This window comes from Schistocerca piceifrons, chromosome 2, assembly GCF_021461385.2.
Source record: "Schistocerca piceifrons isolate TAMUIC-IGC-003096 chromosome 2, iqSchPice1.1, whole genome shotgun sequence".
NCBI classification, from domain to species: domain Eukaryota; kingdom Metazoa; phylum Arthropoda; class Insecta; order Orthoptera; family Acrididae; genus Schistocerca; species Schistocerca piceifrons.
Window position 1 is genome coordinate 334,083,094 of NC_060139.1, and position 21,916 is coordinate 334,105,009.

General features: G+C 40.5%; 1 protein-coding gene across 1 annotated transcript; it reads right to left on the minus strand.

Moving 5' to 3' along the window:
• Window positions 1-7,526: 7,526 nt before the first annotated feature.
• LOC124775369 (piggyBac transposable element-derived protein 3-like) lies at window positions 7,527-8,264 on the minus strand. The gene has a single exon (XM_047250204.1). The coding sequence runs from the start codon at window positions 8,262-8,264 to the stop codon at window positions 7,527-7,529; it is 738 nt and encodes a 245-aa protein (XP_047106160.1).
• Window positions 8,265-21,916: the final 13,652 nt, after the last annotated feature.

Here is a 21,916-nt window from a genome sequence, read left to right on the forward strand (position 1 = left end):
GGAGAAGGGCAGGTAGTTACAGTTAGTGAAATTACGTGCATGATGTGACTGGAGGGAATGTTACCACTTGGGGGAGTACAAAATTAGATGGCTTTGATATTGGAGAGGACAGATCAGATCAAGGCTTTGTCAGTGTGGAGGATGATTGATGATTGCACTCTCTATATTGAAACTGTTAGAAGGTTTAGCTTGATGTATGCTTTCTGTTGTGTGTGGTTCATAAGAATCATTACTGCATTAATTTACAGTGAAGGATTAGTCAGGTGGAAGCTATGAATTGTTGATCCTGTAAGTCTTGCCTGAGTGTTGAAAAGGTTGACCTTGGTGAGCCACTGGTTGCACCAAAAGGTAAATTGGTTGACAAGGAAATAAAAAGTTCATTGTAATGTTTGACTTATAGAGGTAAGAGACGGTGCTGTCAGGGTATTAGAAGAGGTGGATAGGAGGAGGGGGTTGAGGCATGTCAACAGTGTAGAGAACATACAAAACTGGAGAGATGATAAAGCCTTGGGAGCACTCTAGTATTCCAAGGGAAGGTATGAGAATCTATACCATTTATAGTTAAATGCTGAAGTCTGGAGTTTGAAAATTAGATTGAAATGTTGTACAAGATTGTGCGAACTTTCAAGGTCAAGGGACACAAAGACTGCAGATTCACAGCTAATGAGATTGTGGGGTAGAATGGAGGTAAAGTACAAGAGTTGATTGTTGACAGAGGAGTACGCACAGAAGTATCTTTATTTAAGAGAAGACTACATGCTTGTTTAGGTGTTTTGTGACTGCATTGGGACAGGGGAGATTTGAAGCCCTTGCTGAACACAAATGAGAATGATAGGTTAGTGAATGGTGTCACTGGCAGGTTTGTCGGATTTAAGGAAGTGTAACATTTGTAAGGTTTTTCATCATTCAGGACTGTATCCTGTTTGAAGGATCACAGTGTATACCATTGCATGGAGAGCATTCTTTGAGATAACAACAGTTAACTCTGTCATGAGCAGCAGCTGTGTATTTATGAAGTACCTGTTTGATGTGTTCTACTGTGCCTCATGTGTTACCTTCTGTTTGGGGCATGTTATTTAGAGTCTATAAAGCTAGGAGTAAGAGATGTCAATACAAATACATTTGCGGACTATGTGGACAAAGGAGTGATCAAAACTGGGGACGATCAGGGACTTCAAAAGTATCAGGAAGGTAGGGTGCAAAGTAATTACCTTTTCTTAGGTTGCCAGAGAAAGGGTTATTATTGTGCAGCATTGGACAGTAGGGATATAATTGTTGCTCTTGATGAACTGCTTTCCAGTAATTAAGACATGTTTATGGGTACAGATAGTGTGGTGTCAATCTCATTGTCTCTAAATTTACTTGGTTGAGAATGAGTGCATTTTGGCCATGAGACTACAAAAAAGGGCTGCTTAATCAATGAGATTTGTAAAAGGGAAGTAGAGTTTTGGAGGTAAAAGTACATTGTTATGACTCTCAATATATTTTCTGTCTAGTCGAATGTATGATGTGGATGTGTCTCGATTCCAGAGCATTTTGCATACTGAATCATCTTGTACCCAGTTGCACTATAATTTTGCTGTATCAGCAAACACTTCATTAATTACCAGTACTTCAGATTTAAATTTTCACCACAGACAAATAACTTACATGCTTCATGAGCATTTCGTATTTCTGACAGCATCTACATCTGTTATACACCCCACTGATAGTCATCTAAAAAAGTCTAATAGCGATTAAACATTAGTCCCAAGAACTTGTAGGGGATCTTCAACATACACTTGAATATAGCCACATAATAATCAACTGTGCTTCATCAAGATAAACTAAAGCTCTACAAAGAATCAATTAGTCTTTGGCATCCCAAACTGTAATGGAATTTTGCATGAATCAAATCAAATGGTTCAAATGGCTCTGAGCACTATGGGACTTAACATCTGTGGTCATCAGTCCCCTAGAACTTAGAACTACTTAAACCTAACTAACCTAAGGACATCACACACATCCATGCCCGAGGCAGGATTCGAACCTGCGATCGTAGCAGTTGCGCGGTTCCGGACTGAGCGCCTACAACCGCTAGACCACCGCGGCCGGCTTGCATGAATCGCTAAAGTCACTATTGTGCAACTGGTGTTTGGTTAAAATCATTTTAGATCTACATCCATACCCCGCATACCATTGTGAAGTGTATGGGAGAGGGTACATCCCATTGTACCAGTTTTTAGGGCTTTTTTCCTGTTCCGTTCACGTTTGGAGCATGGGAAGGATGACTGTTTGAATGCATCTGTGTGCACTTTAATCAATTTACTCTTATCGTCGCGATCACTGTGGGACAATAACTAAAGACTTGTGGTATATTTCTACAGCCGTCATTTAAAGAGAATTAGGCATTCTCAGGACAGAACATATCAATTTGGTTCTTTCAGCATCTCTGTGATGCTCTTCCGTGGGTCAAACATATATTTGACCTATCTTGTTGCTCATTTCTGCATACATTCATCGTCCACCGTTAGTCCTATTTGATATGGGTGCCATAAACTTGAGCAGTATTCTAGGCACGTTACAAGAGTACTTTGTAAATAAACTTCTTTGAGACTGACTGCATTTCCCTAGTACTTTACCTGTAAACTGAAGTCTGTCACCTGCTTTACCCATGACTCAGCCTCTGTATTAATTCCATTTCATATCCCTACAAAGTGTTACACTGAAGTATTGGTATTCGACTGATTCCAGCTCATTCATATTATGGGCCTAGGATACTGCTTTTTTCATTTTGTGAGGTGTAGAATTTTATATTTCTGGACATTCGAAGTAAGTTGCCTATCTCCACTCCACTTTTAAATCTTACCAAGATATGACTGAATATTTGCACAGCTACTTGTAAGCAGTACTTCATTATACAGGGTGTTCAGCAATTCCTTCTAGGTATTGGAGAGGGAAGTGAGTGCATCATATTTCGAACAAGGCCCCATGTTTGGAAATATACCGTTTCTGTGCTACAGCCACTTGAACACATGTTTTCTCGTTAGTCTTGCAACAGGGTCGTCAAGGGGGGAGGGTGCTTATGTCGGATTGGCTGATGTCATTTGACGTCCATTCTGTCACACTGATCTGGTTAGACACTCACTCATGTATCTGTGGGTGTTTGAGGAACATAGTTGAGTACATGTTTGCAAAATACACTGACATGATCCTTCTGTGTGGCAAAGCTAACGTAATGGAAGAGCTGCTCATTGTCTTTTATACAGTTCCACTGATAGTCATATAAAAAATAATGATTAAATATTAATTGCAATGAACTTGAGGGCAATCTTCAACATGTACTTGAATATAGTCACATAATTATCAACTGTACTTCATCGAGACAAACTAAAACTTTAGTAAGAATTAATTAGGTTTTGGCATTCTGAATTGTAATGGAATTTTGCATGAATCACTACAGTCAGTATGGTGCAACTAGTGTTTGGCTGAAATCACTTTAGATCTACATTTGTACTCTGAATACTATTGTGAAGTGCATGACAGAAGATACATTTCATTATATCAGCTATTAGGGCTTTTACCTGTTCTGTTCACTTATGGATCGTGGGAAGAATGACTGTTTGAATGCCTCTGTGTGCACTTTAATCAGCCTACTCTTTTCCTCACGATCCCTAGAGAGCAATAAATACAGGCTTGTAGTATAATCCTAGAGTTGTTATGCACAACATCCGATTCCATCGCATACCCTTTTCGCCACAATTACGCAACAGCTTCGAGAAAGGGGTACCTTCACTGTCAGTAGACATGACTGTGAATCATATTGAAGAGAATCCATCAATGAGTACACGAGCAAATGTGCGTGGAATGGATGTATTTCGCAGAATCGTCTAGTATGCCGTGGCTGACTGACAACTAAACCTATTACCACTTCCAGCACTCCATATCACCTGTAACACTCACAGACACGTTAATGAGGCTCGAACCGCTTGAGAGAGGTCGGACAGATCTCAAATGACAACAGCCAATCTAAGATTAGCACCTTCCACTGTGACTACCATATTGCAAACCCATCTAGCAATCACGTTTTCAAATGGCTGTATGGGTTCCTATTCAGTATATTATGTTCTCACTTCCCTCTACAAGTCCTAGAAATTCGTAACAGGAACTTCTGAACCCCCTGCAAATGATTGCATCATCTAAGAAAAGTCTGAGATTAACGTTTATATTGTCTGCCAGGTCATTAGTATACAACAAGAATAGCAAGGGTCCCAACACACTTCTCCGGAAAGCTCCTGAAGTTACTTTTGCATCTGTGTGACTCTCCATCCAAGATAAAGTGCTGTGTCCTCCCTACCAACAACTGTTCAATCCAGTTACAGTTTTTTTTAATCTCCCGTTTGATCATACTTTTGATACTAAATGTAGGTGTGACACTGAATCAAATGCTTTTAAGATGTCGAGAAAGACTGCCACAACCAGACTGTCTTGATCCATGGCTTTCAGTGCGCCATACAAGAAAAGTGTGAACTGGGTTTCACTGATCAGGGTTTCTGGAATCCAGTTTGGTTGCCGTGGAGGAGTTCTTCTTTCAAGCTACTCCTTACATTTGAACTCAGATATATTCTAAGATTCTACAACAAATGGATGTCAAGGATATTTGACGGTAGTTTTTTTGGATCACTTTTGCTACCCTTTTTGTAGACAGGTGTAACCAACGTTTTCTTCTAACTACTGGGCACGGTGTTTCTTTTTCGAGAGATCGAGGTTTAAATGCATGCAAGATCTCCAAGATTGGCGATCTCTTACAGAATCTAGAAATTTACCAGGGACTTAAATGTGAGATGCTTGTAACAGTTTCCACAACGAAACTTTGTCTCAAAGCCTGGCAGAAAATCCAAAGAGATTCTGGTCGTACGTGAAGTATGCTAGCGGCAAGACATAATCAATGCCTTCTCTACGCGTTAGCAATGGAAATACTATCGACGACAGTGCTGCCAAAACAGAGTTACTAAACACAGTCTTCCAAAATTCCTTCACCAAAGGAGACAATATTCGAATCAAGAACAGCTGCCAAGACGAGTGACGTAGAAGTAGATATCCTAGGAGTAGTGAAGAAACTTGCATCACTTAACAAAAGCAAGTCTTCCAGTCCAGACTGTATACCAGTTATATTCCTTTCAAAGTATGCTGATACAATAGCTCCATGCTTAACAACCATATACAACTGTTCGCTCGATGAAAGATCCATATCCAGGGATTGGAAAGTTGCACAGGTCACATCAATATTCAAGAAAGGTAGTAGGAGTAATCCACTAAATTACAGGCCCATATCATTAATGTCAATTTTCAGCAGGATTTTGGAACATATATTGTGTCCGAATATTATGAATTACCTCGAAGGAAACAGTCTATTGACACAGTCAACAAGGATTTAGAAAACATTGTTCTTGTGAAACACAACTAGCTCTTTACTCAATCGAAGAGCTGAGTGCTATTGATGATCGATTTCAAATTGATTCAATGTTTCTAGATTTCCAGAAGGCTTTTGACATTGTACCATACAAGCAGCTTGTAGCGAAAGTACATGCTTACAGAATATTGTCTCAGTTATGTGACTGGATTTGTGATTTCCTGTCAGAGTGGTCACAGTTTGTAGTAACTGATGGAAAGTCATTGAGTAAAACAGAAGTGATTTCTGGCGTCCCTCAAGGTAGCGTCATATGCTCTTTGCTGTTCCCTGTCTATATAAACGGTTTAGGAGACAATCTGAGCAGCCGTCTTAGATTGTTTGCAGATGACACTGTCGTTTGTCGACTAGTAAAGTCAGCAGAAGATCAAAGCAAATTGCAAAACGATTTAGAACAGATATCTGTATGGTGAAAAAATTGGCAATTTATCCTAAATAATGAAAAGTGTGAGATCAACCACATGAGTGCTAAAAGGAATCCATTAAACTTCGGTTCCACGATAAATCAGTCAAATCTCAAGGCCATGAATTCAACTTAATACCTAGGAATCACAACTACAAACAACTTACATTCAAAGGAACACATAGAAAATGTTTTGGGGAAAGCTAACCGAAGACTGCATTTTATTGGCAGGACATTTAAAAACTGTAACAGATCTACTAAAGAGACTGCCTACCCTAGGCTTGTCCATCATCTCTTAGAATACTGCAGCGCACTGTGGGATCCTTACCAGATGGGATTGACAGAGTACATCGAGATAGTTGAAAGAATGGTAGCATGTTTTGTATTATTGCGAAATAGGGGAGATAGTGTCACAAGATTTGAGATAGACATCATTAAGACAAAGACTTTTTCGTTGTGGCAGAATCTTCTCACAAAATTTCAATCACCAGCTTTCTCCTCCGAATGTGAAAATATTTTTTTGACGCCACATATATAGGGAGAAACGATCACCATAGTAAAATAAGGGAAATAAGAGCTCGCTGGAAAGATACAGGTCTTCGTTTTTTCCGCGCTCTGTACGAGATTGGAATATTAGAGAATTATTGTCAACGTGCTTTGATGAACTCTCTGCCGAGCACTTAAATGCGATTTGCAGAGTATCCATGTCGATGTAGATGTAAATATGCTAGATAGTAGTTAGAGGTGGAGGTAACTTGGCCACAAACTCAGTACAGAATCTGATAGGGATTCCATCAGACCTTGGGCCTATGTCCAGTTTTAACGATTTCAGATTTTTCTCAACACAATTGACAGTAATATCTGTTTTACTAGTCGTTTCAGTGCTATGAAGATTAAATTGAGAAAATACTCCTGGGGTTTCTTTTGTAAAGGAACATTTGAAAATGAGGTTTATTGTAAATGCTTATAATCTCTTCAGTCACAAGGAAAATTTTTCCATTCTTTCAAATATTTTATTATAAGAGCATTGCATATAGGTATCATGAATGAGCATTGTAATGGTAATTTTTTGTTACTGTTCATATGGGAAGAGATTTTCCTATGTCAGCCAGCTGGGCACTGGGACTCAAAGTAACTATTGATGATAGATGGTCATTGAAGGAAGAAGACAAGTATAAGTTTTATATTATTTATTTATCATTAAGAAACATTACTTACAGAGAATTACAAACTTTAGACACAAGAAAAACAGTTTTGTCGCAGATATTTCTGAAATTGTGTTAGGACATCATAATCGATTTCATTTGTGAAAGTCAAAGAAACTTTTTCTGACACTAGTTTTACACAAATATACTTGGCAGTCTGAGCATATGAACTTGGGTTTAGTTTTGCAGCTCTTGTTTCGGCATCTCATCCATTTATTTTTGTCTGTATTTGGGCAGAGAGATAAACGTGTTCTCTCACTTTCTCTATACATCTTTGTTTGGAATTTGAACTATTTTTGCACGTTTTGTAGGAGCCACTTCATGAAATTCAGATTCAGAGTCTGAAGAGTAAATGTCTTGTCTGATGGCAGTTGCACCTGAACTAAGTGATTCACCAATGTAAATCTTGGAATCTAGTAAATCCATGATTGATTTCTTTCCATGCCTGCTCATCCTTTTTGTACTGAATTCACGAGTGCACAATTGCCATGTCAATGAAATGGAAGAAGACTCTTAGAGACCACTTCTTCGTGCATTTGGAGATTTGATAGTAGGAAACCATTCTGTCACAAAGATTCACACCTCCCACTGATTTGTTATAGTTACTCATACATTTGAGTTGAGGTACTTCAATGAACTCTTTTGCTTTTCTGTCCCATCTTTTCACTACATTAGTAGGAGAAGCACCAGAGAATGTAGATGCTACAGTTACAGAACGATTATCGATCCATTTCAAAACAGAAATTTTTCCATCTTCTGTGATGAACTCGTCGAAGGAACCTCTCCCTGTCTCCATCAATTCCTTGTCTGCAGTGAATTTCGATTTGAGAGCAGATGGAATATGGCTGACTGAAATCGTTCCTACTGCATATATTTTTCTTTCCATCAGGTATTGTAATGGTGTAATTGATCTGAAATATCGGTCAAAATATACAACATGCTCTCTGAGAACCCTACCCTCCACTAGCTTCTTCACCACAGAGCCTCCCAAACCGAGATCTGGCTCTGGTTGTCCAGAAGGCCAAGTGCTTGCTCCTTGGTAAATGAAAAAGCCAAGTACCAGCCCATTAGAAGTTGTCAGCACAAAATTCTTCAGACCAACTGGATTCGACTTGTTCTTGACATACTGTCTAAGAGATGTTTTGCCATGGAAAGGAATCATTTGCTCATTTATAGAAAGGTGGCTAGAAACTGGCATGAAAGACATTTTCTCCTAATACTATCAAGAACTGGTTGCAATTTCCATAGTTTGTTGTTTCTCTTAAGTTCATCTGGAGCACTCAGATTATTTACAAATTGCAAGTAGTTCCTCAATTTGAACATACGATTCTTTGGAATTGTAGTTACTGCAGGGACCCTCAATCTACTGCGATAATGCATTCTCACTCTTGGTAGTTTCATATAACCTGTTATTATGTGTGCACCCATGAGTTTCTTAATTTCTGCAGTTGTTGCATTTAACGGAACCTGGTCATCCTGAAGTGCCTCTATGTTTTCCTCCTCAGCAATGAGATGCCACATGTCATTTCCAAAGTACTGTTCAAAATATCTTAGTGGTGTCCATAGTTCCCTGCCATCCACTTCTTGGTAATATTGGCTGTGTGATCAATAATAGATCCTTATATCCAAAACATTTGTTTAGGTTCTACTTTTGATTTTCCAGCAGCCCCTTGTCTCATAGTTGAAGTGCTTGGGCATAGATTGTCACCTTCAGTTTCATTCTGAAAGAAGAAATTATAAGTAAAAAACGGTTTCAGCCAAATAATTGAAATATAGTTTGTTTTCCAATCTTCGGTACTTTTTGAGTAGGTATCTCAGAAGGAAACTATTGTTGTAAATGAAATTAATAATGGGAGGTTCACCATGTCTGATGAATTGTCACTTTCGGCATCAAGTCCGTATTTGTAGTAATATTAAGCTCTTCCTCATCTGAGAATTCCCCTACATCACTCAAATCACTGCCCTGTTCTATTACTCTCAGGACTTCTCTTTCGATTTCTGCATCTGTGAGTCATTCATTCACGCCTGAAATGGGTGAGAGGAACAATAGCTGTGTATTTTCAAATTTAATTACAAGATAGTAATTATAAAACAATTGTGCACAGTTAATTTCATACACCCCACTAAGTAATCAGAAGCACAGGCATCTGTTAGAGTAAATACTGCACTCAGAGATATTAGTCAATGATCAACTACAGTAAGAGAAAAGCTGCAGCGATCTGTCCAGCCGACTGGACTTCATTATTTACCCTTTTAAATAATAAAAACTAACGGTTTTAGGCTACTACACAGATTGTAATATAATTCTTTGGAGCCGGCAATGGTGGCCGAGCGGTTCTAGGCGCTACAGTCTGGAACCACGTGACTGCTACGGTCGCAGGTTCGAAACCTGCCTCGGGCATGGATGTTTGTGATGTCCTTAGGTTAGTTAGGTTTAAGTAGTTCTAAGTTCTAGGGGACTGATGACCTTAGAAGTTAAGTCCCATAGCGCTCAGAGCCATTTGAGCCATAATTCTTTGATCTATTTACAACAACAACAACAACAATGATAAATAATATAGAAAACTGAGTATAACATTCGTACTTACGTCTCATTCTGGAAGACATCGCAGAGGTATTGCCAGCAGCGGCGGCCATGACACAATGAGCAGAACCTCTCAGTGTAGCCAACAGCTGAAACTAAATATCACCAAAAAATTCCGAACGCAACTCAAATGTCTAACATAGTGCACATATGGTTACAATATAGAAAAATCTGTACCTTCTCTTAAAGAAAAATAGAAAAGTAGTGTCCAGCCCACTGGATGTGGGGACCGAAGAGGTTAACTATATTTAAAGATAAACACAGCTTGGTATGTACACTGATTACCTTATAGAGAGCTGTAAAGTATACATGAGATGATCACTGCACAAACCAAATCGAAAACAGTGCAAGTATAATCCATCAGCAAAGAACTACTTCAGAGACTGTATATCGCTTTCGATTAATCGATTGTTTTATTCCCCCGCCCCTCCCTAAAACGTGGAACACCGAGGATGTTGGGGTACTGGAACTGAGCCTCTCGGCCAGTTCTCATTCAGAAGCCTGGTTGTGGCACCTGTGGAGCCATAAATGTTACCGCAGGCGAGTCCGGTGCAGGCAGCCAGGTATCGAACCTATCGATGAAGTCAATATGGTTGTGTCAGTTCAGTGCGTATCAGCGGCTTCTGGTCTGCTGTCAAGTGACGGCGAATGGATGACCCATGCTGGCTTAACTCTCTCAATTGACACATTGTTGCATTTTCCATTCTATAAGATACCCATTGTATGGCCTTCAAGTCGCAAACCGGGAAAGATGCAGTGTATGGAGGCTGAAAGGGGGCCCAAACACAATCAGTGCCTACCGTTAGGAATACCTGTGCGAGATTGTTCTGGGATTCATGCACATTAATCACCGCAAAGGCACCACAAACCGTTATTCTTATGCACCATGTGTAGTGGTGATGGCCACAGGTTATCTAAATGGTCAATAACCACGTATTGAAGCATCTCTTTCAAAATCATGGTAATCTCTTATAGGCGCTCTAGGGCAATCCTGTGGGTGTGTTGTGAAACAAGTGAACCCAGACTGGTATGTATAAGATTTACAGTATTGTGCTTAATACTGCACTGTTGCATTGATATCTGTAGCGCTGTGGGAAACTTTGCCATATAAATTTTTGCGTTAGCAGAAGCGCCAACACCGTGTTACGAGTGGAGGCCGAAATGCATGTGTTTTAGCTCACGCAGGCTGGCGTGAGGAGGGAAAAACTATGCTGACGTGAGGTCTGGAACATGACAAGGAATGAGAATTCAGAAAGCGGACGTAATTAGTTTGATATTTAACTTTAATCCATTAATGATGAACGTCGCTCTTGACGATACATGATTCACAATATTATCTGTTCAGAATACGTTCTTGAAGTAATTATAGGAGCTGAATATGGCTCCTTGCTAGGTCGTAGCAAATGACGTAGATGAAGGCTATGCTAAATTGTCGTCTCTGCAAATGAGAGCGTATGTAGACAGTGAACCATCACTAGCAAAGTCGGCTGTACAACTGGGGCGAGTGCTAGGGAGTCTCTCTAGACTAGACCTGCCGTGTGGCGGCGCTCGGTCTGCAATCACTTATAATGGCGACACGCGGGTCCGACGTATGCTAACGGACCGCGGCCGATTTAAAGGCTACCACCTAACAAGTGTAGTGTCTGGCGGTGACAGCACATAAATGAACATTGCTTGAGGCCTGTGAGCCCTGCAGATCCATCTTCAAAGTTTGCATCATCTTCCTGACTGCCTGTAATTCATTTTCTCTTGTCAACAATTTACATCTTAAATTTTGCTTCTCTGTATGCAGCCAGTCTGCGTCGCTCTTCACTACATCATACTTCTCTTTGACTTTATGTAGGTTGGAAATAAAGGTGCAGTGGCTGTTCTACAACTGTGAACATTTGTTGACATTGTTGAATGTCTTTATGATCTCACTATGCCCCACATTAAGCGACCCTGAATTCCAGTCACCATGCAACCAACAATCACATTTACTAACATTCGCTCTTCAAATCCACTGTAAATGTTAAATGTGCAAGAAAATCAGCATCTAATACAAATCCACTTGAAATGAAAAGCAATGCCTATATTGATTGTCAATATCTTGCAGCCATGAGCGAGGAAAGCAGAATTATTCACAATCATTAGATGTAGAGGCTCACCAGGCCTGACGTCAGGCACAGATGAGACAGGGATGGTGCTGATATCTGAGCCTGAAATTTTTTCAAGGATATGTAAACTCCATGACGCAGCAGTGTATGTTGGAGGTAGTAGTGATTGAGTCATTTACTTGCCAATGTGCTACAGGTTGTGAACTATTGTGAGAGACTGTCACTTCAGATGGTGATGCTATTTATAGGTGTTGCAATCTGCTGCACCTAATTCTACTCGCTGTTGACTTTTGGGTAGATTCAGGGCGTTGTGCATTTCCACAGCTTTAGGTCCAAAACATCTATGAAACCGACGAATACTAATAGATTTGACAGGGAATAGTTTGCCACCTGAGATTGAGAGGCTTGTTGGGAGCATGAGCTGTTATTAGGACCAGTTTGTATTTGTAATGCCTGGAGCAGCTTGGCCATCATCTCAACCATGGCGCATGTGCTCCAGCGCTCTTCGGATGTGCCTTGCAACATTGCAATCTGCTGCACCTAATTCTGATCGCTGTTGACTTTTGGGTAGATTCAGGGCTTTGTGCATTTCCACAGCTTTAGGTCCAAAACATCTATGAAACCAACGAATACTAGCAGATTTGACAGGGAATAGTTTGCCACCTGAGATTGAGAGGCTTGTTGGGAGCATGAGCTGTTATTAGGATCAGTTGGTATTTGTAATGACTGGAGCAGCTTGGCCATCATCTCAACCATGGCACATGTGCTCCAGCGCTCTTCAGATGTGCTCCATGAGTGTCAGGCAGCAGGAGTGGCCCAATGTGATGTCTCACTGTTGGATGAATTAGGTAGTTGCTGGTTGCACTCGGCTGTAAGATTGTTTGACCTCAAGGCTGCCATAGTGGACGAGTCTAGCATTGCATAGCCTCTACTGGACACCTACAGTAACTTATGTAATAGCTGTCCTATGTGCACTAGCCGGCTGGAGTTGCTGAGCGGTTCTAGGCGCTACAGTCTGGAACCGCGCGACCGCTACGGTCGCAGGTTCGAATCCTGCCTCGGGCATGGATGTGTGTGATGTCCTTAGGTTAGTTAGGTTTAAGTAGTTCTAAGTTCTACGGGACTGATGACCAAAGAAGTTAAGTCCCATAGTGCTCAGAGCCATTTGAACCATGTGCACTATTATGGCTACCCATTCCTGAGAAGGCAGCTGTTGTTGCCAGATTGTAAAAACAAAAGGCCAGAAACTTCACTAGTATGAGTCACATCACGTAAATGAGACCAAAACTCTGATGGGATTTTGTCGTGATGTTCTTCGTGATACAACTCTTGTGTAAGTTTTTGGTCTATTGGTTTTATCCAATGGGCATTTGAAGCCGATCTGAAAGCAAGGTAGGCTTCTTGATGCGGTGGGTGGAATAATATCTGACACTGCAACAGCTGCACGCTGGTCCAGGTTGCTGATTGCCATTGTAAACTGTTCGTGGTCTTCAGGAATTCGCTGATGTGCAAAAATGTTTTCCATAATTGCGGACTATACTTCAGGTTGGGCAGGCACGAATGATGAGGTCTGTAATTGTAACTGTGGCACAGAAGAACCAAATAAGCTGTTGCTCTTGAATGTAGTTGCAGTGCAGATAAAAGCACTGAAACTGGTAACATAGTCATGTTAGGCTTAATATCAATATCCGCCATAGTTGGGATATTGGAGGCTTTGCGTTGTGGAAATGACACTGTAACTTTCAATTGTCCAACTGGCGCAGATGCTAGCATATTGACTAAGGTTGGATTTACACATGGCACTGCATTCAGTGACCATTGCATAGTGGAAGAGACCAGACAAAATCGTGTTATTGCTGATCATGAAACATAACCTGTGCATAATGAATTAGTCCTTCGTTGGGGTCACCATTTATCTGGTGAGAACTTGTATCTACCTATGAAATGAATACAGGTTGGTATTTAACTGGTTAGTTTATTGAGGCTTGTAATGTGTATACGAGAAGATGACTCCACAAATCAAAACCAAAACAGTACAAAGACATCCATCAGGAAAGAACTACTTCACAGATCACACTTCACTTTCGATTAATCGATTGTTCTATTCCCGCTGAATTAAGCATTTTTGTTTTCGCTTTACTATCCTCAATTTCAGTTCCTGTCTCATCTATGAGACACTTTGGTGCCACTAACTGCCTTTACAAGTACATATGACCAGAATTTTTTTCAGCTGTTTAAGAAGTATTTCAACAGTATTCTGCAATGGTAGGCATAATCTTGAGACGTTCCATGCCCTCTTTTGTATGTCGCCTCTCATTTTCATCAGTTTTATTAATGTTTATGTCATTGCACGGTGGTAACAGGCCGAATAAGGTTATTGTAATTAGAGTATTTGTACTGAGAACTCAAAATACTTTTCACTTGATTCCTATGCATGTTGGATTACGTCGCTGGGTGCCCTGTGTGAGGCGAGCGCCGGAGGACGCGGCACATTGCGTTTCCGGTCGGGGACCGCACTTCTGCGAATACTGAGAGGCTCATACATCAATGGGCTTAAGCGCCTGGCGGAACGACTGACGTCGGTCGAGTTTCGCCTGTTGTATGCAGGGCGAGACGAACTGTGAGACCTCTGAGTGTCGCTGCAGTTTATGTGTTTACCATCCCAGTGCGTCCAGAACGAAGACTGCTGGCACCGACTGACTGCATTGTCCTCATGATTCTAAGAATACTTGTGGACTGTGCGCTGCTGGGCGCGACTGTGTGGCGTCAGATGGCCGGTGGTCTAGGCATGTTGTTTTCGTAGCTGGTCAAACGGCAAGTTCAGTGCTCTCATCTGAATAGCAGAGGCATCATTGGTCAACTTAAACTGAGGCTAGTTGACGTCATAAAGGCCTGTTCAAAATTGGAGGGAATCGTCGCTATTGGCGCGAATGATGTTCTGAGACAGTGTGGGGGAATTTTGGAATCAGCACTGAATGCTGATTCGCAGTTTTCGAGGATGGAAGGGAGTTGTGCAATGTTGGCTTCACTCTTGCGTTGCGCGGGCGCTGGGATTCAGGGTCTGATCTTCGTCGGAGTCGGACGGTCTTGCGACTTAATCGCACTTTTTCTGCAGAACTTAGAATGCTCAGATAACCTTCGAGGCCAGGGGTTGAAACAGAGTAGCTGCACAGCAGTAGTCGACGCCTACATCATCAGAACGCTGCTTACCGACGATCTGCGACAGATTTCAGGATTGGTAAAGTATTTTGCGGCTCCAACATTGTAGGACATATCAGTTTTATACTTAAGTCCTCAACAGCACTCATGCTCGCTTTGCTGCAAGTCCACCTTGCCTATTTCTCCATGTGATCCCATTTGAGCTCTCACTGCTAATCACGTCACTACAATATAGTCGGGAGAGTAATATTTGATTAATATGGACCTCTAGTCATTATCATCAATCTATTACACCAGAGAGAGAAGGAGCCCCTTGTTTTCGAACCAACTCTTATTCTCATAATAGTACAGTAAAGCCTATCCTTTAACCTACTGTTTGTGTCGATAATCATGTGCCTTTATGTTCTGATGTATAATAAATCTCATTGTAATATTTAATCTGCATATCATTTTGTAGATATATGCAGAATCCCATTTCCTGATGTTTATTATGATAAAGTTCTCTTTTTTTCTCTGAGTAGATTACGATTTTTGTTAAATTACTGTGAGTGTATGCACTCCTTATTTTACCAACTAGCAGGGTCCACCATCACTTCCTTTCATTACCGTTGTGTGCATAATTAATTAGATGGTAGTTAAGGAAGGGTCGAGTGCATATCTCGTTCTCATGCAAAATTCGTCAGAATTAAAGAGGTACAAACTCTTCTCCACCCCAGCACCTCGCAATCTTTGAAGGTCTCATGCATTGCTCTCTTGACAGCCAAATAAAGTCCATAGATCACCTACATGCCTCTGTCATGAGCTAAAAGTTTGAAGTTCCTCATTGAGTTATGATACTACTGCTTCTTTATCTAGTTTACTGAACATACATAGGTAAATCTTTCTACTTGTTTTATTTACCCTTTGTACTTTGGTATTCATTGTTGCTATAACAGTCTCATAGTCACTGATACCAGTTTTGATGAGGACATCCTCAAAGAGGTCTGGCCTACTTGTTGCTATCAGATCTAATATATTTCCATCATGAGTGGGGTTCTGAAATATCTGTTCCAGGCAGTTTTCAAAGAAGCCAGTTAGTAGTATTTCAAAGGGTTCCTTGTCACACCATCGCTAACAAAACTGTAAGTATCCCAATTGATTGTTGGGTGATTAAAGTCATGTCCGATGACTACAGCATGACTAGGGAACTTATTTACAAATAAGCTGAGGGTTTCTCTAATGCTTTCAGTTATGGTACCTGCATCAGGATGTGATTCTGGTGGTCTGTAGAATGATCCAGTCATAATGCCCATCCCTGACACTGAGCCTTGCCTGAACAATCTTGCAATCAGCTTCTATTATTGTGGTGTCAGTTGGATCTCTATCATAGCCTGAAATCTTCTTTAGGTTGAAAAAGAATTTGGTTTTGAGTTGATGAAGCCAGAAATGTGAAACCCAACTAATGGATGTGGTAACAAAGTGTAGCATTGTCTCATTTACATTTGAGCTACATTTCATCAGTCGATTTTAGACGAATGCCACTTTTATCATACTCATTGTAGTAGCTCGTGGGGTTTGCAGAGGTATTGCAAATGTTCTCAGTCGATACTTCGAAACGAACAATAAATGTTAGTCCAGTGGTCATCAAACCTTTTTCCGTAAAAGCCACTATTGATGGTATGGGGTGGCACCTCAGGCTGCATATGTACTAGTCTTATTATTAGTAGGCAACCTACATAAATTACTAAGTTATAAATCCATAATAGAGTAGTTATAGTAAAGGCACGATAAGCTGACTTTTAGCCCTCAAGTTCTGATCATTTAAGTTGGCATCATTTGGGACACATAAATGTCGACTGCTCTCTGTTTCAGGTTGCTGCCGGCCTCGGCAGTCTAAGAGTTGTGACATTATTGCTGAGTGATGAAATGTTGTTTATTCTACTTGTTAATATCAGTATTTGTACCTGTATTTAAATGCACTATTGAATCTGAGACAACATCACAAAAGTTTCATGGTTGCTAGTTTCCCACTATTTATTGTGTAGTATTACAACAGCCTTATTTACTTTAATGTACCTCGCTAGAAATGTGTACTGCATTTGAAAATGCTATTTCTGTAACATGTATTCAAGAATCAATATTACTTCCAAGTCAAAATTTATATCATAGCAGGTGATCAGTATGATTCACAAATGTACATGGATTTTCAGCTCTGTAAGAGAAAGAATGCATCATTCTTTTTTGCAATTTCAACATTTTGTAGATGTAGGACCAACTCTCATTTTTATTTCATTAAGTTATATTTTGGCGACTACTTTCGAACCAAGTGGTTCATTCTCAGGCCTGACCTATTGAGGCTGCACTCAACGTGCATGATCTTAGTCACAACCATCTAAAATTAGCAATACATGTATCACACAGTGGCAGTATATCTCGCAGTATACGTATGTTTGCTTTACAAGTCAGAATCAAGTCATTTTATTTATTCTGACTTGTAAAGCGACCAGGTGTATGTTGTGACATTTATCTACCATCACTGTGTGATGCATGTATTGCCAGTTTTGTTTATTTATTTCTTAATCTCTTTGTAGACAATTTTCATTGTATACATATGGTCATGTTACAGACTATATATATATATATATATAGTGTGTGTGTGTGTGTGTGTTTGACCCTACCCTTGTGTGGAGCAAGCTCTGAGTTACAACTACAGCTGTGAGCTGTAGAGGGGCCCAGTACCTAAAAGCATAACAATGGGAACCAAGAAAGATGATACAAACCTAAATTGTTTAGGATTTGCAGATGACTTGGCATTACTAGTTAATAATGTACAAGAAGCTAGAAATCAAATAATGAGCCAGCAAAATATAGCACAAAAAGTAGGACTCCAGATATCGTTTGAAAAGACTGAGATGATGGTAAGGGACCCATAGTAATAGATGATGAAATAGTAGACAACAGAAAAATTAAAATAGTGAAGCAATTTAAATATCTTGTAGGGGTTATAACACACAACTTGGATGAAAAGTCTGCTTGGCAAGAAAGAACAAATAAAATGATAAAAGTTCAAAAACTAATATGGTCTACATACAATAAGAAATGTCTATCAGTTCAAACAAAATTAAAATACTGCAAGACAGTGTTTCAGCCACAAGTAACATATGCAAGCAAGACTCGTTTTAAAGTCACTCAGAGAAACAAAGTCGACAAAATATTAGAAGTAGAGAGAAGAATAGCTAGAACATGCATAAATTAAAAAATATCAGAAGGAAGGACAATGGCAGATAGTGCTAAATGAAATAACGTATAGGGAACTGGACCCCATCACAGATACTGTATATAAAAGAGGATTTCTTTCTTTGGCCACATAATGAGGGCACCAGAAACCAGATTAGCAATAAAAATTATGCAGAAACTGTGGAATCTGAAGCAACAACTAGGATAGATCAAGGAAATTAAATAGGATATGGGAGAACTAGATATAAACTTGGATGATTTGCAAGACAAGGCAGAAAACCTCAAGAAACTGCAAGACAAGACAATTAGATTTAAACCAAAAGTAGACAAATGACACACAATGAAAAGGGTATTTATAGATGAGGAAAGACAGGAAATAGCAGAACGAATGAAAAGATACAGGGCAGTTAAGAAAGAACAAAACATGAGCTTACTGAAGAAGAGGACCAGGAAATGATTGAATAAAGTGGTTCAATGAGTCCATAAAAGCAAGTAATTTTATATATATATATATATATATATATATATATATATATATGTGTGTGTGTGTGTGTGTGTGTGTGTGTGTGTGTGTGTGTGTGTGTGTGTGTGTGTGTGTGTGTGTGTGTGTGTACTAAAGAAAAGATGTCTTTAACATAACTTGAAAGAGACAGAAACATGGAAATTACCACTTTCATGACAACACAATAATCACATGCTCATTTGTGCATTTTCACATTATTATACCTCCACCATCACACTTCAGTAATGTACACCATACACTAAGTAATCTCTGCCATCTTACATTCTGGCAGCCTTACTTCATAACAGCATGTGTTTCAAGGCCCTTGAAACAAACAAAAAAGGGCAAGTAGTAGCAGGATCATTCTTATATAATAAGACTTTACATGTATTTTATATTTGTGGTTACTGGTTTCTGGATACACATTTTATGATGGTCTCCCTGCTTGAACAAGATCCTCTCTGACCTTTAGCTTCTAGGTATTCATTTAAACTACACTGAAGAGCCAAAGAAACTGGTACACCTGTCTAATATCGTGTAACACCCTGCGAGCACACGTAAGTGCCACAACATGACTATGGACATGGACTTGAAACTGTCTGAAGTAGTGCTGGAGGGAACTGACACCGTGCATCCTGCGTGACTGTCCATAAATCCGTACGAGTACGGGCGAAGGGGGTGCAGATCTCTTCTGAACAGCACACTGCAAGGCATCCCAGATATGCTCAATAATGTTCATGTCTGGCGAGTTTAGTGGCCAGTGGAAGTGTTTAAACTCACAAGTGTGTTCCTGGAATCGGAATCACTCTGTAGCCATTCTGGACGTGTGGGCTGTCGCATTGTCCTACTAGAATTGACCAAGTTCGTCAGAATGCACAATGGCCATGAATGGATGCTGGTGGTCAGACAATAGGTGTTCCCTGTCAGAATCATGCCACTGCAGCTGCACATGCCCCACACCATTTCAGAGCCTCCACCAGCTTGAACAGCCCCTGCTGACATGCAGGGTCCATGGATTCATGAGATTGTCTCCATCTGCTCGATGCAATTTGAAATGAGACTCTTCCAATCAGGCAACATGTTCCCAGTCATCAACAGTCCAGTGTTGGTGTTGACAGGCCCAGGCGAGGCGTAAAGCTTTGTATCATCAAGTCATCAAAGTACACGAGTGGGCGTTTGGCTCCGAAAGCCCATATCAGTGATGTTTTGTTGAATGGTTTGCACGCTGACCTTTGTTGATGGCCCAGCACTGAAATCTGCAGCATTTTGTGGAAAGGCTGCACTTCTGTCACATTGAACGATTCTCTTCAGTCGTCATTGGTCATGTTCTTGCAGGATCTTTTCCCGGCTGCAGTGATGTCGGAGATTTGATGTTTTACCGGATTCCTGATATTCTCGGCACACTCGTAGAATGGCCGTATGGGAAAATCCCCACTTCATCGCTACCTCGGAGATGCTGTGCCTCATTGCGCGAGCGTCGACTATAACATCACGTTCAAACTCACTTAAATCTTGACAACCTGCCATTGTAGCAGCAGTAACCGATCTAACAACTGCGCCAGATACTTGTTGTCTTATATAGGCGTTGCCGGCCACAGCGGCGTTTTCTGCCAGTTTGTATATCTCTGTATTTTAATACGCATGCCTGTGCCACCTTATTTGGCACTTCAGTGTATATAGGGCTAAGGAGACTAAATAACGTTTTAATTTGTTTCTGAAAGTAGACGTCCTTTCAGTGCTTTTTATTCTAGATGGGAGTTTATTGCTTAAACTGTATCCAGGGTTTATAGAATCTTTTTAGGATAAGTTGACCTGCTTCCTGTGTAGATGATCATCGTATTTCCCTTCTGTATTTGTGTGTATCTCTCTTCAGTACCGAGCGAGGTGGCGCTGTGGTTAGAACACTGGACTCGCATTCGGGAGGACGACGGTTCAATCCCGTCTCCGGCCATTCTGATTTAGGTTTTCCGTGATTTCCCTAAATCGCTTGAGGCAAATGCTGGGATGGTTTCTTTGAAAGGGCACGGCCTATTTCCTTCCCCATCCTTCCTTCACTCGAGCTTGCGCTGCGTCTCTAATGACCTCGTTGTCGATGGGACGTTAAACACTAATCTCCTCCTCCTCTCTTCGGTAGGATAGTACTATTTGCTTTCACGTGTATAATTGTTTTGAATAATTTTTTGGATGGTTATCATTAACATCAGGGACTTTGATTGCAGCCTCAGTAGGCCAGAAGGAACATGTTGGTTCGAAACTAATCGCCAAAATATATATATAATGCAAGTGTGGCAGATTTGTAATAATTCATGGAATTCAACATTACCCCACTTACATCCTCTAACCCCGCAGTGGCCACACTACTTAGCCCTATGGTCCTAAGGAAAGCAACAAACTTCACTTATCACACAACCGAAATCACTAACCTCAAATAAAATTAAGCACATTTTAAAATATTATTGTCTCTGTAAGTGTTTTTCTTCGTTACTAAGCAGGGCAGCTACACTGTTCAGAAGCTTTTAGTTTTAGTTGACGTTTTCAGATACGGCTCTTAAGCCCGGTCCACACGCAACGATCTGTCTGCGCAGACATCGGCGCAGATGTCTGTACATGCAAAAGATCGCTGCAAATGTGGTGTGTTCACACGACACAAACCCCAATCTACTACTCGCTCGCCATCTGTCGGTGTAGAAAAGAAATATCAGTGGCAAGCGACTACGCTCCCAATAAACGTCAAAAATTTGATTCAGTTATTTTGAAATATGGAAATGGAGGAACTTCTGTTGTGGTCTGTGTTCGCAACTTGTGTTGCAAAAAACATTCGGACCAACCGCAGGAAACAGAGAAAGCGGTCAAAATGGTGTAGACAGTGGCTGCTAAAGCGAAAGCAGTTTTCTCACGTAAATTTACTGCGAGGGTTGCAGGGCGAACCTAACGACTGGCGAAATTATTTGCAGATGGATGTCGAAACTTATAATTATCTCTTAAAGCTCGTAATCCCTCATATTATGAGAAAAAATATTTGTATGAGAAGGGCAATTTCTCCTCATGAACGGCTGGCGGTAACATTAAGATTACTAGCAACAGGAAGGAGCTACAAGGATTTGGAATTGCCACTGTAATGTCGAAACAAGCGTTGAGTGAAATAATACCCAACACATGTGAAACTATTTACGCTGTCCTGAAGGATGAGTTCATGAATGCAAGTCAAGTAAATTAAGTCTGTCAAGTTACAGATAATACTCCTGCTTGGTCTTGGCGTTTCTTGATCACTAATAAAGCCAAGCAGGTCAAAATACCATAAA